The sequence below is a fragment of the Mya arenaria genome, chromosome 5 (genome assembly GCF_026914265.1).
Source record: "Mya arenaria isolate MELC-2E11 chromosome 5, ASM2691426v1".
Taxonomy (NCBI): Eukaryota; Metazoa; Mollusca; class Bivalvia; order Myida; family Myidae; genus Mya; species Mya arenaria.
Genome location: NC_069126.1, coordinates 37,119,869 through 37,138,265, shown reverse-complemented (window position 1 = coordinate 37,138,265; position 18,397 = coordinate 37,119,869). Strand labels below are relative to the sequence as shown.

The 18,397-nt window shown below is 41.3% G+C and overlaps 1 protein-coding gene across 1 annotated transcript; it reads left to right on the top strand.

Moving 5' to 3' along the window:
• The first annotated feature begins 4,507 nt into the window (after positions 1 to 4,507).
• LOC128233645 (uncharacterized) lies at positions 4,508 to 15,081 on the top strand. Its single transcript, XM_052947426.1, has 13 exons — positions 4,508 to 5,061; positions 5,540 to 6,186; positions 6,448 to 6,656; positions 9,501 to 9,672; positions 9,979 to 10,205; positions 10,478 to 10,659; positions 11,074 to 11,170; positions 11,603 to 11,786; positions 12,064 to 12,189; positions 12,479 to 12,612; positions 12,775 to 13,567; positions 13,954 to 14,110; positions 14,815 to 15,081. Exons 2-13 carry the CDS (start codon positions 5,589 to 5,591, stop codon positions 14,963 to 14,965), a joined length of 3,030 nt encoding a protein of 1,009 aa, XP_052803386.1. The 5' UTR covers positions 4,508 to 5,061; positions 5,540 to 5,588; the 3' UTR covers positions 14,966 to 15,081.
• The last annotated feature ends 3,316 nt before the right edge of the window (positions 15,082 to 18,397 follow it).

Below are 18,397 nucleotides of genomic sequence, written 5' to 3'. Positions count from 1 at the left end.
TTCGTACAAGCCCTCGAGACTTGGAGAATGTACAATGCATTTTGTAAGTTGAAAAAATACTTTGTCATTAGAAGCATTCATCTTGTTAGCCATAATTTCTCGTGACCAAGTTCAAGGAAGATGCAGGAATACCATTTGGTTGTTTCTTTGCACACACGCTTAGTCTGGGTTTGCATTTTTGTCCGATGTGTACTTTGAATCTACCATACGTATTAAAGGGCATTGCTGAATTTTCAATTTCATATTGTACTTTCGAGTGGACGTGCAATATTCCATTTGAAAGCGCCAGACCAAGGTCAATGTTGCTAAAATCAGTAGGAGGTTGAAACATCGGTTTCGATGCAACTCGGAAGATTGATGCACTAGATCGCATACAAAAACATCTGATTGGAACTTGGTCAACGAAGGGTTCATGTCACAAGTTTAGATTGCTCGGTATCCAATCGTGTTAAAACCTGCACAACACATCAATAAGATGCATAATCAGTTCTATTTTGTATAGGATATAAACGACTAAAGGAAATCCTTTAAATAGTCTGGGATTCCATTTTAGAACTTGGAAGTATAAACTTGTCATCTATTTTGGAAGTTCTGTTAATGGCATGGTCTAGTTTGCAACCAGAGGCCTCTGGTAGTAGTGCTTCTAACTGATAACGCGGTGGTTTAACAACACTGCACCATTTCATAGATATATTTTCTTTCAGTTACAAATTTATCAGGATTGAAAAAGACGATCAATATTGGTCGAAAGATAGTTCGTGTAAAGTATTGCGGACACTCGTTAAATACATTGAAGGGTTTATTTTTATTCTATTTTGAGTAGTCGCTATTGAAAGGTAGTTAATTTAATAAGAAGTAATAGGCTTAATTTCATTGTCGTTTTAGGTTAAACTTCATGACGTTTTGGGAAACCCAATATGTTTGTAAAAACGAGAAAATATTTCACTTTCCAACGCGATAATTTCTAGAAATGAAAGTCATGATGGGGTGACAACTCTGTAAAGTTGAAGATACGCCAACAAACTGTTTGCTTCCGAAACTGCATGCATTTTCTACCTGGACGCTCGAGCCCATTTCGTACGTACAGATGATTATCGATATAAGAATTTGAAAACCGACCATTTTGGAAGGTGATTTTGTGTACATACGTGCACTTGAATCGTGCGAGAGGGTTTTCTATTTTCGTCTGCACGTTAACTAGCCAGCAACTAGTAGAATGGGCATAGCCGTACCTCCTACCAGATAAATTACAAAGCTATTCACTTTTATACCGGTCACACACCGCTCAGATAGTAACGTAGTAATCCGCATCGAAACGTACCTCAACGTATCAATCCGTACCAGCACTGGGTCAAAACATAATTATTCAAGACTTACCAGCCTTGCAAGTTACTCCCTACTGTTTGACCATACATGTGATAACGTCCCGGACGTCCGGGATTGTCCCGGAAATCGTATCTCTGTCACGGAGTCACGGAGGGTGCATGTTTGTCCCGGAAAGTCATAAAAAAAAAAAACGAAAAAAAAATATCGGAATCGGAATCGATTATCTTAATTTTACCAATGTAAGTCAGCTATTTTGCCTGTCCGGGACACTGGTCGTAAAACACAGGACATGTTGACACTGATCCGTTAATTGGTACGTGTGTCGTCGAGGTCATCGTCAATCACCCGATAATTGATCTATCGGCCTATTGTTGTGCTTAACGAGTGGGGGAGGGTTCTTGTATACTAATTCATTGTTTTCATATGGATTTGTTTGGTCTTATGAATGATAGCTTTTAATTGATGAATTGATATTTTTCACACATTTTACCAACAAACGAGCATGAAGGTAAGTTCAAAGAAAGTGACAAAATGAGTAAAAAACCAAAATTAAAACACGGAAAACATCCCATATTCCTTTCAAATTTCAAAGTCGATACGTCGTTATACTTTAAACAACTTACGCGTGTATATGGAATTTTAGTGTTTTGACCTTTTTTCCGAACTATCGTGTGAATTTTTACGTATTATTACGCCGAAATAAAACTGACGATATGGGGTTTACAGGTGGTTATATAGAGTGCTTTAATCACGTGACCATGGTAAGTCACGTGATCCCTTTATACAGCCGAATGTTGACACGTCTCTATCAAAATTATATGCATCTCCAAACGGAAAAAAGCTCATCGACTGGAAAATCTTCTTTATCGTCTGGAAAATATTGTGTGTCATAAATTGCAAACGTTTTAAATGTGATGAAAAAATAAATATTTTGTAACGCATGTTCTCAAAAGCGCGGGAAAACAGGTGCCCGTATAGTTGTTTATTTCCTGTTTTGATGAAACCGAAAGTAGACTGCATATCCTCCTGGTTAGCACTTAATTTAAAGCCTGGGAAAATATCTGGTGGTTTTATTTTTTCAAGAAAATGCAGAAAAAAACAACCATGTCAAGTAAAAAATACGTTTTGGCAGTCACAATAGGTACATTTTCCCGACGTTAAAAATGACTAAAATAGCCCCAGATATGCTATAGAATGCAACACAGACGTTCCCCATTTAAAAAAAATCCGGGGGGGCATGCGGACATTACGACGAGTGTCCCGGAATCGACCCAAGAAATTATCACATGTATGTGTTTGACCATTCACAATCCGTGGCGATTTGGGCGTAACTCGCGGACATATCTGTGAACGTGACAGTACAATTTTACCGCGCTCTATTTATTGAACGTTGTCCTTGAAAACTTGTACACCACAATTACGTAACCCGCACCCGTCGTGATTGATTGTACACCACAATTAAGTAACCCGCACCCGTCGTGATTGATTGTACACCACAATTACGTAACCCGCACCCGTCGTGATTGATACTATTGACTCGTACAGAAGCTTTTATGTGTAATTACATAATTCGGGTTGTGGATGCCGTAACTATAACATACCAATATTATGTGAAAGGGGGATAAGTCTGTCAACTCCAAAATTATCTTTAATATTTTTTAAAAAAAGTGAGATAAAATTGATTCAAACTTTTGGATAACAATCCAACAATAACTCATTTACATGTTTAAACTTTTTGAAACATTGTGTAAAGAAATGTTTATTGGATTTTCCGTTTGACCATTTGTACCGCAAAATAAGTCAACACCAGAAAAGTCGCATAACACGCACAATTCAGGATATATTAAATGTTAACGATATTTTGCAATTATGATTTTACTTCTTGTGTATTTATTCTTGAAAAAAAAAACACGTGAAAATCATGAAAACTAACGATTACCCAGCACATTTTATTGTATTCCTCTAAACTCACTGATGTTACCTCTGGTTGCACATTACTGATAGAAAGAAATAAACATGCCAAATATACAGGTCATTTTTAGTCCTTTACTGGAAAAATGTCCACTCCAATAAATGCTAGCTAGGTTGCCAGATGGGACTACAGGCTTTCCCCCGTCCGGATAAAAATGTACGCTGCAATAACTCGAGCCATATGCAGCTGGAACTTGGTGTGTGGGTAGAGGGCATTTACTAGAATGTGCCCATCATTTTCTATTGTGAAGCAAAAAAAGTGTTTATTAAACAACTGTGAAAGAGAAGCACAAGTGGTAGCGACGGTTACAGGGGAAGTCCGATCGGGTTCTGTGTGCGTCACCTAGGTTCATGCGCAATGAATGTCCCCAAACGAAGGCGTAGAGCCACAATGATGTTTGAGGTTTGGTCCTTATGAGATTATGCACGTCCTTATATTTTGTCGGACGTAGTTTGAAGATGCTATGACAACTGAAACAGTGTGAATGTCCTCTAATCCACCCGGAAACAAAGGATCCTGGGATAACACCAGTCGGAAATTATGCTTATATTTAAAAAAAGAAGATATTGTTAGTATGCATGGGAACGGAACAATTGTATTCAATACTCAGCGACTTGTTCCTAAAATGTGGCTATCATAGTAACATATTTGAACTTCAAGGCTTTAATTTTGAAAGTTTTAGTCCCTTTTAGGGAAGTAATTTATATGTCCAAATGTCCCTTGGTTCACTCGTTCCGACTGCCTGGTTTTAATTTTACAATTACATTGAAGTTCTGTTCTTTTTCTCGGGCTTTGAAAATGTACGTGCGTTCGTTTTGTAAGATATCACATTCTTGAGTCTTTTATATGACAGCGTCGTCTAGAATGTCGATAGTTAGATATAACATTTCTTAACTATAAGGGATTATTTGGTGTTCACTGAAACCAAGTTTTAATATGAATACGTCATAATTCAATGAAGCACTTTGTAAGTTATTGAGACTAGCGGTGTTGGCGCCGTCCGCTCGCTAATTAACATCGACTTAACGTCGTCCCGGATGTGTTCAATTAAGACCTAATATTAAAGCACCGCATAACCGCAGGCACATTATTCTATATCCGACGTATTCGCAATATTACTTTATGAGACATCAAAATGTCTATTAAGAATGTTTTAGATCCTATATCCCGGGGATTTTTTTTTATCAGCTCACTTAAAAGCACGTTTTGCTTTTATCATGAAATACGTGACGGGAATAATTCCATGTAATGAGCGATGTACATGTATTTGGAAATACGGGTCCATACATTCTGGAAAATGTTTGTTGCAAAGGTATTTTTGTTTTAAAGTGTTTGAAAGACCACATTTACGGGCATACCCAAACAACTAAAACAAGACATTCCAATTTAAGACAAGAATACAATTTTAAAACCCGAGGATAAGTTCTTGATTCATTGTTTTGAAATGTAACCGAAAAGAAGAACGTGTACCTTAAAAGTTTAACCAGTTTATTAAAACTAAAACAAACGGCATCAGATGGCAATGCAACCGGAAGCACGGTCCACCACGTCACTTTCATTGGTTATCATACTCCTGATTTATGGGTCTTTTGGAGCAATGAATCAATTGATTATTAACCGCGTTTCCAGAGAAGCGATTGTCGTCTGCTGATGACGTGACGTCAGCGCTAGGTTTGCCATCCCCAATATGGTGATTATTACAAGAATGAGATAAAATGGAGCTAATATCATAGCTGGCTAGGATATCAACCACTGTGTTTTGGGTATGTTCTTTTTACTTACTTAAATATTTGTAAACATAGTTTTTTTGTGTAGAATCTATGAACAATTCATTAAAGCTGAAACTTCTCTTAAATATGGTAGAATTGCCATGTTTTCCCCGATATTGGCACCACTGTGGCTTTGTTTCCATACAACACTGGTAGAGAATTACTGTATTGATCCGTCTATGGTCAAAACAAATACACAATGCCCTCGGCATTCTTTATGTGTCAGGTACTGCGATTTGGGCCCTGCCTCTATTTGTAGTATCTTTTCGGAGTCCGTTACAAGTCCATATAACAGTGTACAATCAATTACCTGAAACACAACACTGCTTACCAAAAACGTGAGTCCGGAATAAATAAGTTCTGAGAAATGGTCTGTGTAACTTGTGTATGTTAATTATTTGGATATACCTGATATTTTTAAAGAAACGTGTTGTTATTAACATACGTACTAAATAGTCCCTTTTGAACTTAGGTAACACGATTAAACAAGGGTCTCGAACTCATGTTAGACCGGAAGCAGAATGCCTGCGCTCGAGAACGGAGACGGCTCGCTGGACATGCGCGTATTGTATAGCAGAGGCGGCAAGAAGAACGGTTACCATGGTATCGGCGCCGACATTGATCATTCGACGGGATGGGACGACGACGATTCCGACGAGGGTGAAGTGTTTATGCAAGGTTCCAGACTGGACAGGTCGTCAGCATCTAAGCCGCTAATGTTTCCCCGTGCTCGGGCTAAAACCCACGTGGGACACGGGCCATGTGCTCGATGTCGGCCTATTGTTAACGCTGTCTGCTGTTTCTTTTTCTTGGTGCTTTCGTTAGGGTCTCTAATGGGCCTTGTTGTCTATTTTGTAAATAAACATAATCATAAAATCAACAGCACATTGACTACAATTGAGCCTGGTCCTGTTTTGCCAGACATTAAACAAACAAGTGCTTTCGAGTTTATAAAACAACATAAGATGCCGGATTTTAGTGACGTTATCGGGTGTGATAACGTCAAAGTCGAGGACGTTTGGACGATGGGTTTCCCGAAACTGCTGACGGAATCTGCGTTTCGGCCGCTGGATGTCAACGGGGACGGTGTACTTGACGTCATTCTTGGCTTTGCAACAGGTGTGGTATTTGAACATATTTAAATTTAAGAGTATCAGATATCGATGGAGCGGCCGCAAAAACTACATGGGTCCATTGTCTAAGAATCTTTTCTCATAATCAACAAGTGTTCACTTGTTTCATGAAAAAAAAATCACTTTTATTTTTTGTAAACTATTTATTTTATATGTTTGTCATAATGTCTTTTTGAATTGTGTTATATATATATTGATAGTTCTTAACATTTGAATCCAATTTTCAAATTTCACTTGACATCTGTAGGCTCGGACGGTATAAAGGTGCCTGGTATCGTGTGTGACATTTACTTCGACGGCCGCTATCCGTGCTTCGGTGGGCTGCTGGCGCTGGAGGGCGGCACCGGAAGGGAGATCTGGCGCCACTACACCGACCACGAGCTGTACGGTCTTAACTGTGAGGCTGACCTTGACCAAGATGACGTCCACGACTGTTTAGCGGGAGGCAGAGCCGGGGTATACAAAATTAAATCTTTAGAATACAAACCTCATTGAAAATTTATTTTTGTCTGTACATTTGTATAAAAATATATTATTCCTGGAGGCGTGCAAAATGCACGGATCTCTATTTGGGTGATTGTCATAACTTCGACTTGACTAACTGACAGTGTCGAACGCCGGGTCACTATATACCAACTGACAGTGTCGAACGCCGGGTCACCATAGCCCAACTGACAGTGTCGAACGCCGGGTCACCATAGACCAACTGACAGTGGCGAACGCCGGGTCACTATAGACCAGCTGAAAGTGTCGAACGCCGGGTCACCATAGACCAACTGAAAGTGTCGAACGCCGGGTCACCATAGACCAACGGACAGTGTTGAACGCCGGGTCACTATAGGCCAACGGACAGTGGCGAACGCCGGGTCACCATAGACCAACGGACAGTGGCGAACGCCGGGTCACCATAGACCAACGGACAGTGGCGAACGCCGGGTCACCATAGACCAACTGACAGTGTCGAACGCCGGGTCACCATAGACCAACTGACATTGTCGAACGCCGGGTCACCATAGACCAACTGACAGTGTCGAAAGCCGAGTCACCATAGACCAACGGACAGGGTCGAACGCCGGATCACCATAGACCAACTGACAGTGTCGAACGCCGGGTCACCGTAGACCAACTGACAGTGTCGAGCGCCGGGCCACCAGAGACCAACTGACAGTGTCGAACGCCGGGTCACTATAGACCATCTGACAGTGTCGAGCGCCGGGCCACCAGAGACCAACTGACAGTGTCGAACGCCGGGTCACTATAGACCATCTGACAGTGTCGAACGCCGGGCCACCAGAGACCAACTGACAGTGTCGAACGCCGGGTCACTATAGACCATCTGACAGTGTCGAACGCCGGGTCACTATAGACCATCTGACAGTGTCGAACACCGGGTCACTATAGACCAACTGACAGTGTCGAACACCGGGTCACTATAGACCAACGGACAGTGTCGAACACCGGGTCACTATAGACCAACGGACAGTGTCGAACGCCGGGTCACTATAGACCAACTGACAGTGTCGAACGCCGGGTCACTATAGACCAACGGACAGTGTCGAACGCCGGGTCACTATAGACCAACTGACAGTGTCGAACGCCGGGTCACTATAGACCAACGGACAGTGTCGAACACCGGGTCACTATAGACCAACTGACAGTGTCGTACGCCGGGTCACTATAGACCATCTGACAGTGTCGAACACCGGGTCACTATAGACCAACTGACAGTGTCGAACGCCGGGTCACTATAGACCAACGGACAGTGTCGAACACCGGGTCACTATAGACCAACTGACAGTGTCGAACGCCGGGTCACTATAGACCATCTGACAGTGTCGAACACCGGGTCACTATAGACCAACTGACAGTGTCGAACACCGGGTCACTATAGACCAACGGACAGTGTCGAACACCGGGTCACTATAGACCATCTGACAGTGTCGAACGCCGGGTCACTATAGACCATCTGACAGTGTCGAACGCCGGGTCACTATAGACCAACGGACAGTGTCGAACACCGGGTCACTATAGACCAACTGACAGTGTCGAACGCCGGGTCACTATAGACCATCTGACAGTGTCGAACACCGGGTCACTATAGACCATCTGACAGTGTCGAACACCGGGTCACTATAGACCAACGGACAGTGTCGAACACCGGGTCACTATAGACCAACTGACAGTGTCGAACGCCGGGTCACTATAGACCATCTGACAGTGTCGAACACCGGGTCACTATAGACCAACGGACAGTGTCGAACACCGGGTCACTATAGACCAACGGACAGTGTCGAACACCGGGTCACTATAGACCAACGGACAGTGTCGAACGCCGGGTCACTATAGACCAACTGACAGTGTCGAACGCCGGGTCACTATAGACCATCTGACAGTGTCGAACACCGGGTCACTATAGACCAACGGACAGTGTCGAACACCGGGTCACTATAGACCAACGGACAGTGTCGAACGCCGGGTCACTATAGACCATCTGACAGTGTCGAACACCGGGTCACTATAGACCAACGGACAGTGTCGAACGCCGGGTCACTATAGACCAACGGACAGTGTCGAACACCGGGTCACTATAGACCAACTGACAGTGTCGAACGCCGGGTCACTATAGACCATCTGACAGTGTCGAACGCCGGGTCACTATAGACCAACTGACAGTGTCGAACACCGGGTCACTATAGACCAACGGACAGTGTCGTACGCCGGGTCACTATAGACCAACTGACGGTGTCGAACGCCGGGTCACTATAGACCAACGGACAGTGTCGAACGCCGGGTCACTATAGACCAACGGACAGTGTCGAACGCCGGGTCACTATAGACCTATTGACAGTGTCGAACGCCGGGTCACTATAGACCAACGGACAGTGTCGTACGCCGGGTCACTATAGACCAACGGACAGTGTCGTACGCCGGGTCACTATAGACCTATTGACAGTGTCGAACGCCGGAACACTTTAGACGGCAAATACTTTTTTTGTTTCCGAGGCATGTTTCACAACAAAATAGAAAGTTAAGTATATAAAGTTTATTTTGTAAAATATATCTTATCATAAAGGAAATATATCAAATTAAATCAATTTCAGCATGTCTGCATGTTTCTTTGTTATGTAACAAAATATCTGGTATCATAATTATAAACATATATATATATATATATATATATATATATATATATATATATATATATATATATATATATGTTTATAATTATGATACCAGATACCAGATATATATATAACGGTCCTTAACAAATAGCCAACGCACGCTTAAATTTGGTTGTAGGCGTTTGAGGCGGTGAGCGGACGGACGGGCGAGCGGATATGGACATTCGGGAAACAGGAAGCTAAAAATGAAATTATGAACCTGTACACGGCGCAGCTCATACCAGATATGGACGAAGACGGCGTGGTAGACATCCTGGCCATCCATGGTGGAGACCCGCTTCAGGAGCCCGGTACGCGCGTCTCCTTGATTAAACAATGCTTAATGATGTGTTTACGAAGCTGCATATACCAATGTTCTGCCAAATCGCCAGAGTTCTGACGCTCAATTTGCAGATTGTTTTACTGTCATTTTCGTGAGAAAATATGTACTTGGGGAAAACATACTTGTGTTAGTTTTGAGTATTAAAACGTTTTGGATGTGTTAACCATAATCAGTTGTTGGATAAAAAATAATAATTGTGGCATATGAAAAAACGCGCGATTATTTAGCGTTTCAGTTTTATTTCCGAAAACATAATTCAGTTCATTGATTGCAGGCAGCGAGTACCGACTATCTGGCCGTATCTTGCTGATGAGTGGACGAACGGGGCACGTGCTGCAATGGCTTGGAGTGCCAGACGGGCGCGAGTCGTACTATTCCCCTCAGGTGTACACCTGGCCGGACGGGTCGCGCCTTGTACTGTTTGGCACGGGTGGAGAGACGCACGGGGGCTCACTCTGGGTCATCAAGCTGAATGACCTTATTCGGGGTGATATTAAAAAGGTTAACAATGTAATGTTTTGATCATATGTATATTATTATAAATGCATTGGAAATAAATTAAAAACAGACAGACACTACTTCTATTAGTAATAATCTACAGATGCTTCTGCAATTTGGCCATTGTGCATAAAGTCATTTTCGTAAACAAAAGTTAGAACAACTAAATCACAATGTTTTTGAAGACGTTAACATGACGTATAGAGATTTAAACGAATATGGCATTTTTAATCATTTAAATATTTTCTTTTTAAATACATACAATTATATACAAGGCGCGGGCGTTATACACGGACAAATTCAAGGGTGTGATGACGCCACCTGTGCTTGCTGACGTCACCCAGGACGGGGTGGAGGATATCATACTGCCCATGTTCAACTCGTCCGTCCTCGCTATTGACGGACTGGACTTCCATATCATTTGGAACTACACGTTCCCCATGTCCGAGTCTTACCAGTACGTGAACACAAGATTCTGACCTAAACGTCAGTGGTTATTAATGGAAGCGGTATACATTGCATTTAAGCTGTTGTACATTTTCAACATTCTTGATTACTTTTAATTTCTTTTTATGTGTCTTTTTTAAATTGAAAAGGTAAAATATAAGCTTCTTTTCAATGATCTGACGTTTATTATGACGTCATCTTACCAAACATATATCTTTTACTTATTTGTACAAAATTCCTCACAATATCACAATTTGACTGACACTCGGGGGCAGTCGGAAACGAGTTCCTAGGTTGCCAATAATTACTGGTATTTCAAAGAAAGCAAACTTTTGCAGAGTGTATCCTAATAAAATAACTTTATGGAATATTCTTGTTGCATTAAAATCGGTTGTCAGAGTCAAGCCTCTACTACAATTTCCAGCACCCCGTCCCCCGGCTACTATAACGACGATGACGTGCCCGACTTCTTGGTGAAGAACGCCCGCGGACCGGGATTTCCAGTCTACTACTACTCACAGGTATTCATTATCGCTGTTCATTATTTTACAACTATTCTAGTGATAGTTCTGAGAGAATGATTATAAGCCAAACAACGTGTTATGGCTCAATGGAAGTGGGCGCACACTCTGCAAAAGTATGGTACGTTTGTCTAACGACGCCCGGGAAATTCATCCATACGTGTAGGTGACCAATATGGTCAATGGCTCAATAGATCACGCGTCAGTTCTTTTAAACTTTTTAAGTGATTGATGCGTCATAATGTCGTCGAGATAAACGCAATACCATCGGCAATAGGAAATGGATAGTCTTTGTACGCTGATTCTGAACGGATTGAAAATGGAAACGCATTCGGTATTAAAAGTTAATAAAAGTTTTTTTTTATATGTTTACGTGTTTACCGGCCTTTAACTAATCGTTGACGATAAACTGTTCCCGGCTATTTCTCTTAGACAACTGTGCTGGATGGGCGGACGGGGCGGCCACTAGTATTGCCGGCGATGCAGGACGCCGTGGGTGCCCAAGCTTCTGGTCTCACGGTGAGCATGGAGGGTCGCGGGAACGACCTCTTCCTGTACTGGGCGGCGGACTGCCTCAAACACGAGGGACAGGGAGGCCAGTACCGCTTTATTGAAGGTAAGCTTGGAATTATATTGCGAGGCGAGTGTATGTATGCGCATGCGCACGAAACTAGTCATTAAGTCAGGGAATGCCAAATATTTTTAATTCAGTACAAGTTATAAACAATACCAACCCGTTACATTGAGTACAACATTACTTTAGGTTGGTTCGAACTTCCCTCCGTTACAACGTTGATTCTCTTAAAAATAATAAAATGATGCCTTTAAAACACTATTCTAAAGTTGCAAAAAAGAATCATGTAAAACCGAAGCCAACGTTTAATACCTTCCAGGAACCAACGTTCACGAGCAGAGCCGCTCAGATTTCTGTCGGCTGCGCTTCAAGACGAAGGGTTACAGCAAGATATTCGCCATCAGCAGTAACATCCGTCCACCCGGAACTACAGTATATTATTCCGGTAAGACTGGATTTGATTGAAGTTCTTCATTTAAAATTCATATTAGAGCGGATGGTTCAGCTATCAGTTGAAAAGGGACTCTGTCCCGTTTATAAAAAGAATGTAAAACAGAGTCAATATTGCTCTTCAAAATACCTTGCAGCATTATTCACACTAATTAAGTCACGTTCATTGCTGCATTTAGAGTTTTATGAGTGGTCTTGTATATGTACACAGTCAGGAAGAAATTTCTCGCTCGGCAGTTAAACATTTACTGTGTCACGTGATATGATTTTCTTCTTTACTTCAGAGGAACGCAAGGCCGTGGAACATGACAGCTGGCAGAACACGACCCAGATGGGGATTGACTTCGTCCTGGCGCACCCAGAGTACCTGCCCGAATACAGGAAGTTTACCCTCCTAGACGCCGACGAGGAACCGGAAGTAAGGCCATCAGTGTTGGTATTGTACCTCAAGTGCGCTAATAACAAAACCTTGGCTGATAATAACTCACTAAATCTATTAGTTTCAAGTGTTAAATAGTTTTACTTTTATTTCTTAATGTAATCATAATTGGTATTTTGTTCACAGCTTCTGATATTTTAGGAAGACGATATTGACAACCTTCAAGATTTGATGACGAACGAAGGCACTGAATCTCTTTTTGAAACACCTGTGCTCGATGATTCAGAGAGAACAACGTATAAAAAGGGGCCTTCAAGACCGGTTTACAACCCTGATTACAGAAAACCTCGACCCTTCGGGTTTGAGGATCTAGATTATGAATCCCCTTATAATTCCGACCCCTACAATGACATTACGGAAGAGGAACTTGAACCCAGACGCCGGGGACCAGAACTGGGATCGAGGGGACGGAAACCCCTACAGGAATATGGGGATTACTTTCAGACAACACAGCGCACTCCAAACTATGGACAGTTTGGTAGAGGGCATCCAACTGGAAGACGAAAAACATCAGGACGATACGCAAGTTTGGTTAGAAATGAAGGTGAGGTAAAACCTATCGCTATGCGTGACACTAGTGACATGTTTAACCGTGATATTTATACTAACAATAGACAAAGAAGAAAAACAGATTCAGTGCAAGGAAAAACTAGCTTCAAAGGTCATTCCAGGAAAAATAATAAGAGAAAAGGCCGTGTGCGAAAGCGTCGTCATGTGGGACCACACGACGAAGATGGCCTACAGCGTCTTCTGTCAACTGGGAGTTTGATGCCTACGTCACTGCCGGTGGAACACCCAAACTACAACAATTCCATAGACTTTGTGTTTGCGACTTACTGGTTCTTTCCGGCTAAAACAAGAGCGATTCTCCCTGAGGACCAGAAATGCATAGAAAAGAAAATGTCGGAGGAAACGATTCGCTTTGACCCCAAGAGTAAGTTATTATACTATATTCAGATTTTTCATGAAACTTAAACACTATAATCAGTATATCATTGGTTTTAAACATACAGACTAGGAGTCATTCGGAACTCCTCGGCCATTTTATCGAAAAAAACGTTGTTTTTGAAAAAATGGCCGAGTCGCTCCGAATGACTAGGAGTGTTTTATTTGAAGACCATGTTTAACCTCTAAAAATGATGTACACATAAAAAACTGATCCCGCATCTTGTGACAGTAACTTAGGTATGGAACCACGACGCTTATGCTTACGGATGGATAATTGTGACGGAGCGTCGCCATGGCCTTTATGACGGAAGTGGCTTTAATATTGTAGAAAATGTCGATTTAAATAAAGATTTTATTATGTAACTACCAAAGGTTTGTACTACGGTATGGACCACGACGCATACGAGCACGCCATCACGGACGAGTGTGTGACGGAGGGGCACCACGACCTCCCGGACGGAGGAACGTTTGAAAGCCAGACTCGCTACAACCCATTCAACATCCATATGGGTCAGATGACCGTCTACAGGTATGAGATCTTACAGTTTCAGACAATATTCTTATCGCGCATTGTGGTTTTCAAATTTTGTATTTCACAAGATGTTGATTCAAAATGAGAAATGGTTGTACATTCTAATAAGCATGTATATAGCACATGAAGGATCGGTTTAAGCATAAGTTGTGTGATTTCATTTGATATTTGATTTTTTAGATGAAGGGACTCACTCATGTGTTGTAAAATCATAATGCACTTTTTATTCCGAAATAAATTGCGGCAAATCATTAACAGTGTTAATTAAAACTAAGATACTGTCAGATGGAACTCTTTAGGAAATGTTAATATTGTGTCAAATATCGTCTTTAAAGACCACCATTTTCAATATTGTTACTAACGGGATTCAGCGATTCGTTGCTGTGTGATTAGTTGATTGACATTATCACGTAATGTTATCAATGTATTTTAAAAGGTCAAGATATCCATCCCTGTTGTATAATCCGCGGCTTAGTGGATAAGTATAATGATAAAACTTATTTTTGGTCCAAAACACCAAGTCCCTCTAATCTTTCGTTTGGAAAGGCATTATTTGTTTGTAAATATATAGCGCACTAGGTTATGTCTCGTGTGAATTCTAATGTACTAGCTTATTTTTGTTTGAAGGTTATTTCATTGTAAACTTGGCAAATCACTGATCATTTGAACATAAAAAGTGGAAAATTTCTTTTTGTCAACAGAGTACGTTTGACATGCACGTGTAGTAACATGTCGTCACTGGCACGAAGCGGACGGCGATGCGGGCGCGTGCTACCGTTTCCACGACAACAGTGGACTGGGTACATGGGTAACCATGCCAACAGTCACTGGAAACCAAGACATGGGGACTGACATAATAGTATCTGATAGATGTATTTAAACCATGAAGTCAATGTTATTTTAAAATTTGTTTGTTGTATTGGAGTGTTTTAAAAGGTTTTAGTTTGATTAAATGAAATGTATGTGTCTATGTTATATCATGTTATATTACAGTTGGTTTCTCATTCAGGTTGATGAATTGAATATATTTATAATAATATGTGTATATATAATATGCGCTGGTGTTTAACAAATTACAGCAAATGATCGAGTGGTGTATACACTCGATATCTCATTATGTCTCCCCCTCTCTGGGGGAGACATATTGTTTTTGCCCTGTCCGTCAGTCCGGTAGTCCGTCAGTCCGTCAGTCCGTCCGTACGTCACACTTCGTTTCCGATCGATAACTGGAAAACCGCATGACCTAGGATCACCAAACTTGGTAGGGAGGTTGGTCGTGAGGTGTAGAGGATCCCTATTGTTTTTGGGGTCACTAGGTCAAAGGTCAAGGTCGCGGCGACCCCCAATATAAAAACATTTCTGCTCAAAATCTTGAGAACGGTTTGACCTAGGTTCACCAAACTTGGTAGGGAGGTTGGTCATGAGGTGTAGAAGATCCCTATTGTTTTTGGGGTCACTAGGTCAAAGGTCAAGGTCGCGGCGACCCCCAATGTAAAAAACATTTCCGCTCAATATCTTGAGAATGGTTTGACCTAGGTTCACCAAACTTGGTAGGGAGGTTGATCATGAGGTTTAGAAAACTCCTATATTTTGGGGGGTCACAAGGTCAAAGGTCAACGTCGCTGTGACCTCTAATGTAAAAAAATATTTCCGTGCAATATCAGGAGAATGCTTTGATCTAGGTTCACCAAACTTTGAAGTGAGGTTGGTCATGATGTCTAGATGATCCCAATTGTTTTGGGGGTAACAAGGTCAATAGTCAAGGTCGTGGTGACCTTCCATGTAAAAATCATTTGCGTGTAATATCTTTATGTCTCCCCCATTCATGGGGAGACATATTGTTTTTGCCCTGTCCGTCAGTCAGTCCATCAGTCTGTCAGTCAGTCAGTCAGTACGTCACACTTCGTTTCCGCCCAATAACTATAGAACTCTTAGACCCAGGAACTTCATACTTGGTATGCTAGTTGGTCATGACTAGTAGATGACCCCTATTGAATTTGGGGTCACTAGGTCAAAGATCAGGGTCAACGTGACCTTGAGGTGAAGAAACGGTTTCCACTCAATAACTAAAGATCCTTTGGGTGCAGGAACTTCATACTTGGTATGCTAGTTGTTCATGACTATTACATGACTCCTATTGATTTTGAAATCAAAAGGTCAAAGGTCAAGGTTACCTTCAGGTAAAAAATGTTATGTTGGCAGTGACCTTAAGCTTAAAAATGGTTTCTGCTCAATAACTAAAGAAAGCTTGTACCCAGGAACTTCATAGTTGTTCATGACTAGTAGATGACTCCTATTGATTTTGAGATCAGTAGGTCAATGGTCAAGGTCACCGTGACCTTGAGGTGAAGAAACTGTTTCCGCTCAATAACTAGAGAACGCTTGCAACCAGGAATTTCATACTTGGTATGCTAGTTGGTCATGACTAGAAGATGACCCATATTGATTTTGAGATCACTAGGTCAAAGGTCAAGGTTGCCATGACCTTGAAGTGAAGAAAAAGTTTCCGCTCAATAACTAAAGATCCTTTGGTTTCAGGAACTTCATACTTGGTAAGCTAGTTGTTCATGACTAGAAGATGACCCCTATTGATTTTCAGATCAAAAGGTCAAAGGTCAAGGTTACCTTCAGGTAAAAAATGATACGTTGGCGGTGACCTTAAGCTTAAAAATGGTTTCTGCTCAATAACTTAAGAACGCTTGTACCCAGGAACTTCATTCTTGGTACGCTAGTCGGTCATGACTAGTAGATGACCCCTATTGATTTTGAGATCAGTAGGTCAAAGGTCAAGGTTGCCATGACCTTGAGTTGAAGAAATGGTTACCGCTCAGTAACTAAAGAACACTTGCACCCAAGAACTTAATACTTGGTATGCAAGTTGGTTATGTAGATGATCCCTATTGATGTTGTGATCAGTAGGTAAAAGGTCATGGTCACGATGACTGTGAGCTGAAAAATGGTTTCCGATCAATAATTGAATAACGCTTGCGCCCAGGAACTTCATACAATGCAAACTTCGTTTACATTTTCCATGATTAATCAACAACACTTTCTTCTCTTCACTATTTAATATAATCGAATAAACCAAACTTCACTGTTGGTTTGTCTCCAGTCCAAAGTTACAAATTTCATGTCCATCATTTATTTTTTCTCAGCTACGACCACACAATAGGGGAGACAAGCGCTTTTTCAAAAAAGCAATCTCTAGTTTCTAAACAAATATATCAAACAACAAGGTCAATCGTCAAAATACTTTCAAAAGACACACTGCTTCCACAAATAATTCAGTCATTAGGCAGGAAGGCTTCGAACATTTGTATTGTTAACTAAACCTGCTTGACTGAAAATTCCGTGTTTGTACGCTCATTTGTTAGAAATGGATTGTTATGTAAAACAGTACATATATTATTAATTTCATGGTGTTGTGAAATATTTTGAATGTCTGTTTGAACACTCGTTTATATTGTGTCTACAGTGTCTACAGTATTCACTCTGCATAAATCATAAAATGTGTTAATTGAGTGTTTATAAACATATATTGTGCAACTCTTTATCGTAAATGAAAACCATATCATCCTGTGTATTGCGGCAGTGAATTAACACAAATAAAAACGTTATCATTATTGTTGATTACTATTTTTACAATGCACAGTGTTCCAATGTTGCTTAATTACCACATACTCTCCAATGTGAATCGACCGTGACCGTATTCCCCAAAACGCTGCAGCTTCACACCGAAGATGTTTAAATTGTAGCATGCAGTTACTCCCTCCCTATCCATGGCTTTAAGGGGTGGTCCTGGGATATTTGGAGTACATGTATGAGTACTGTCTCATCCACGCTGCTGTCCATTTCATGTCCAAAACCTAGATAACCCTCTTGCATTCACGTTTATAGCTATATTTATTACTCAGAGCATTTGAGTGGATTTTTAAACAAAGGCACGTACATAATAAGCGTGTGAACTTGTATACGAAGAAGAGCGCACGTGTGTGTATGCACGAATTTAAGTGAGTTTATCTACGCTACAAGAGTTTCTCCTAAGAAGCAATGAAGATTCCACAGAAACAGAAACATGGCTTTAGGTTAGTCTAAAATAATAGACGTGTTATACGGGATTCTTTGCCATATCAAAAATCGTAAAAAAATCCGTCAACTTACAATTATTTGGACTAGGCTTTAGGTGAGAGAACTTACTAGTAAGAAAATCGTACTTGTTTGGTTTTATATCATAGTGGTACGTATCCCAGGGTTGTGCGGTAAGGGCACTAAAACGAGGCCTAC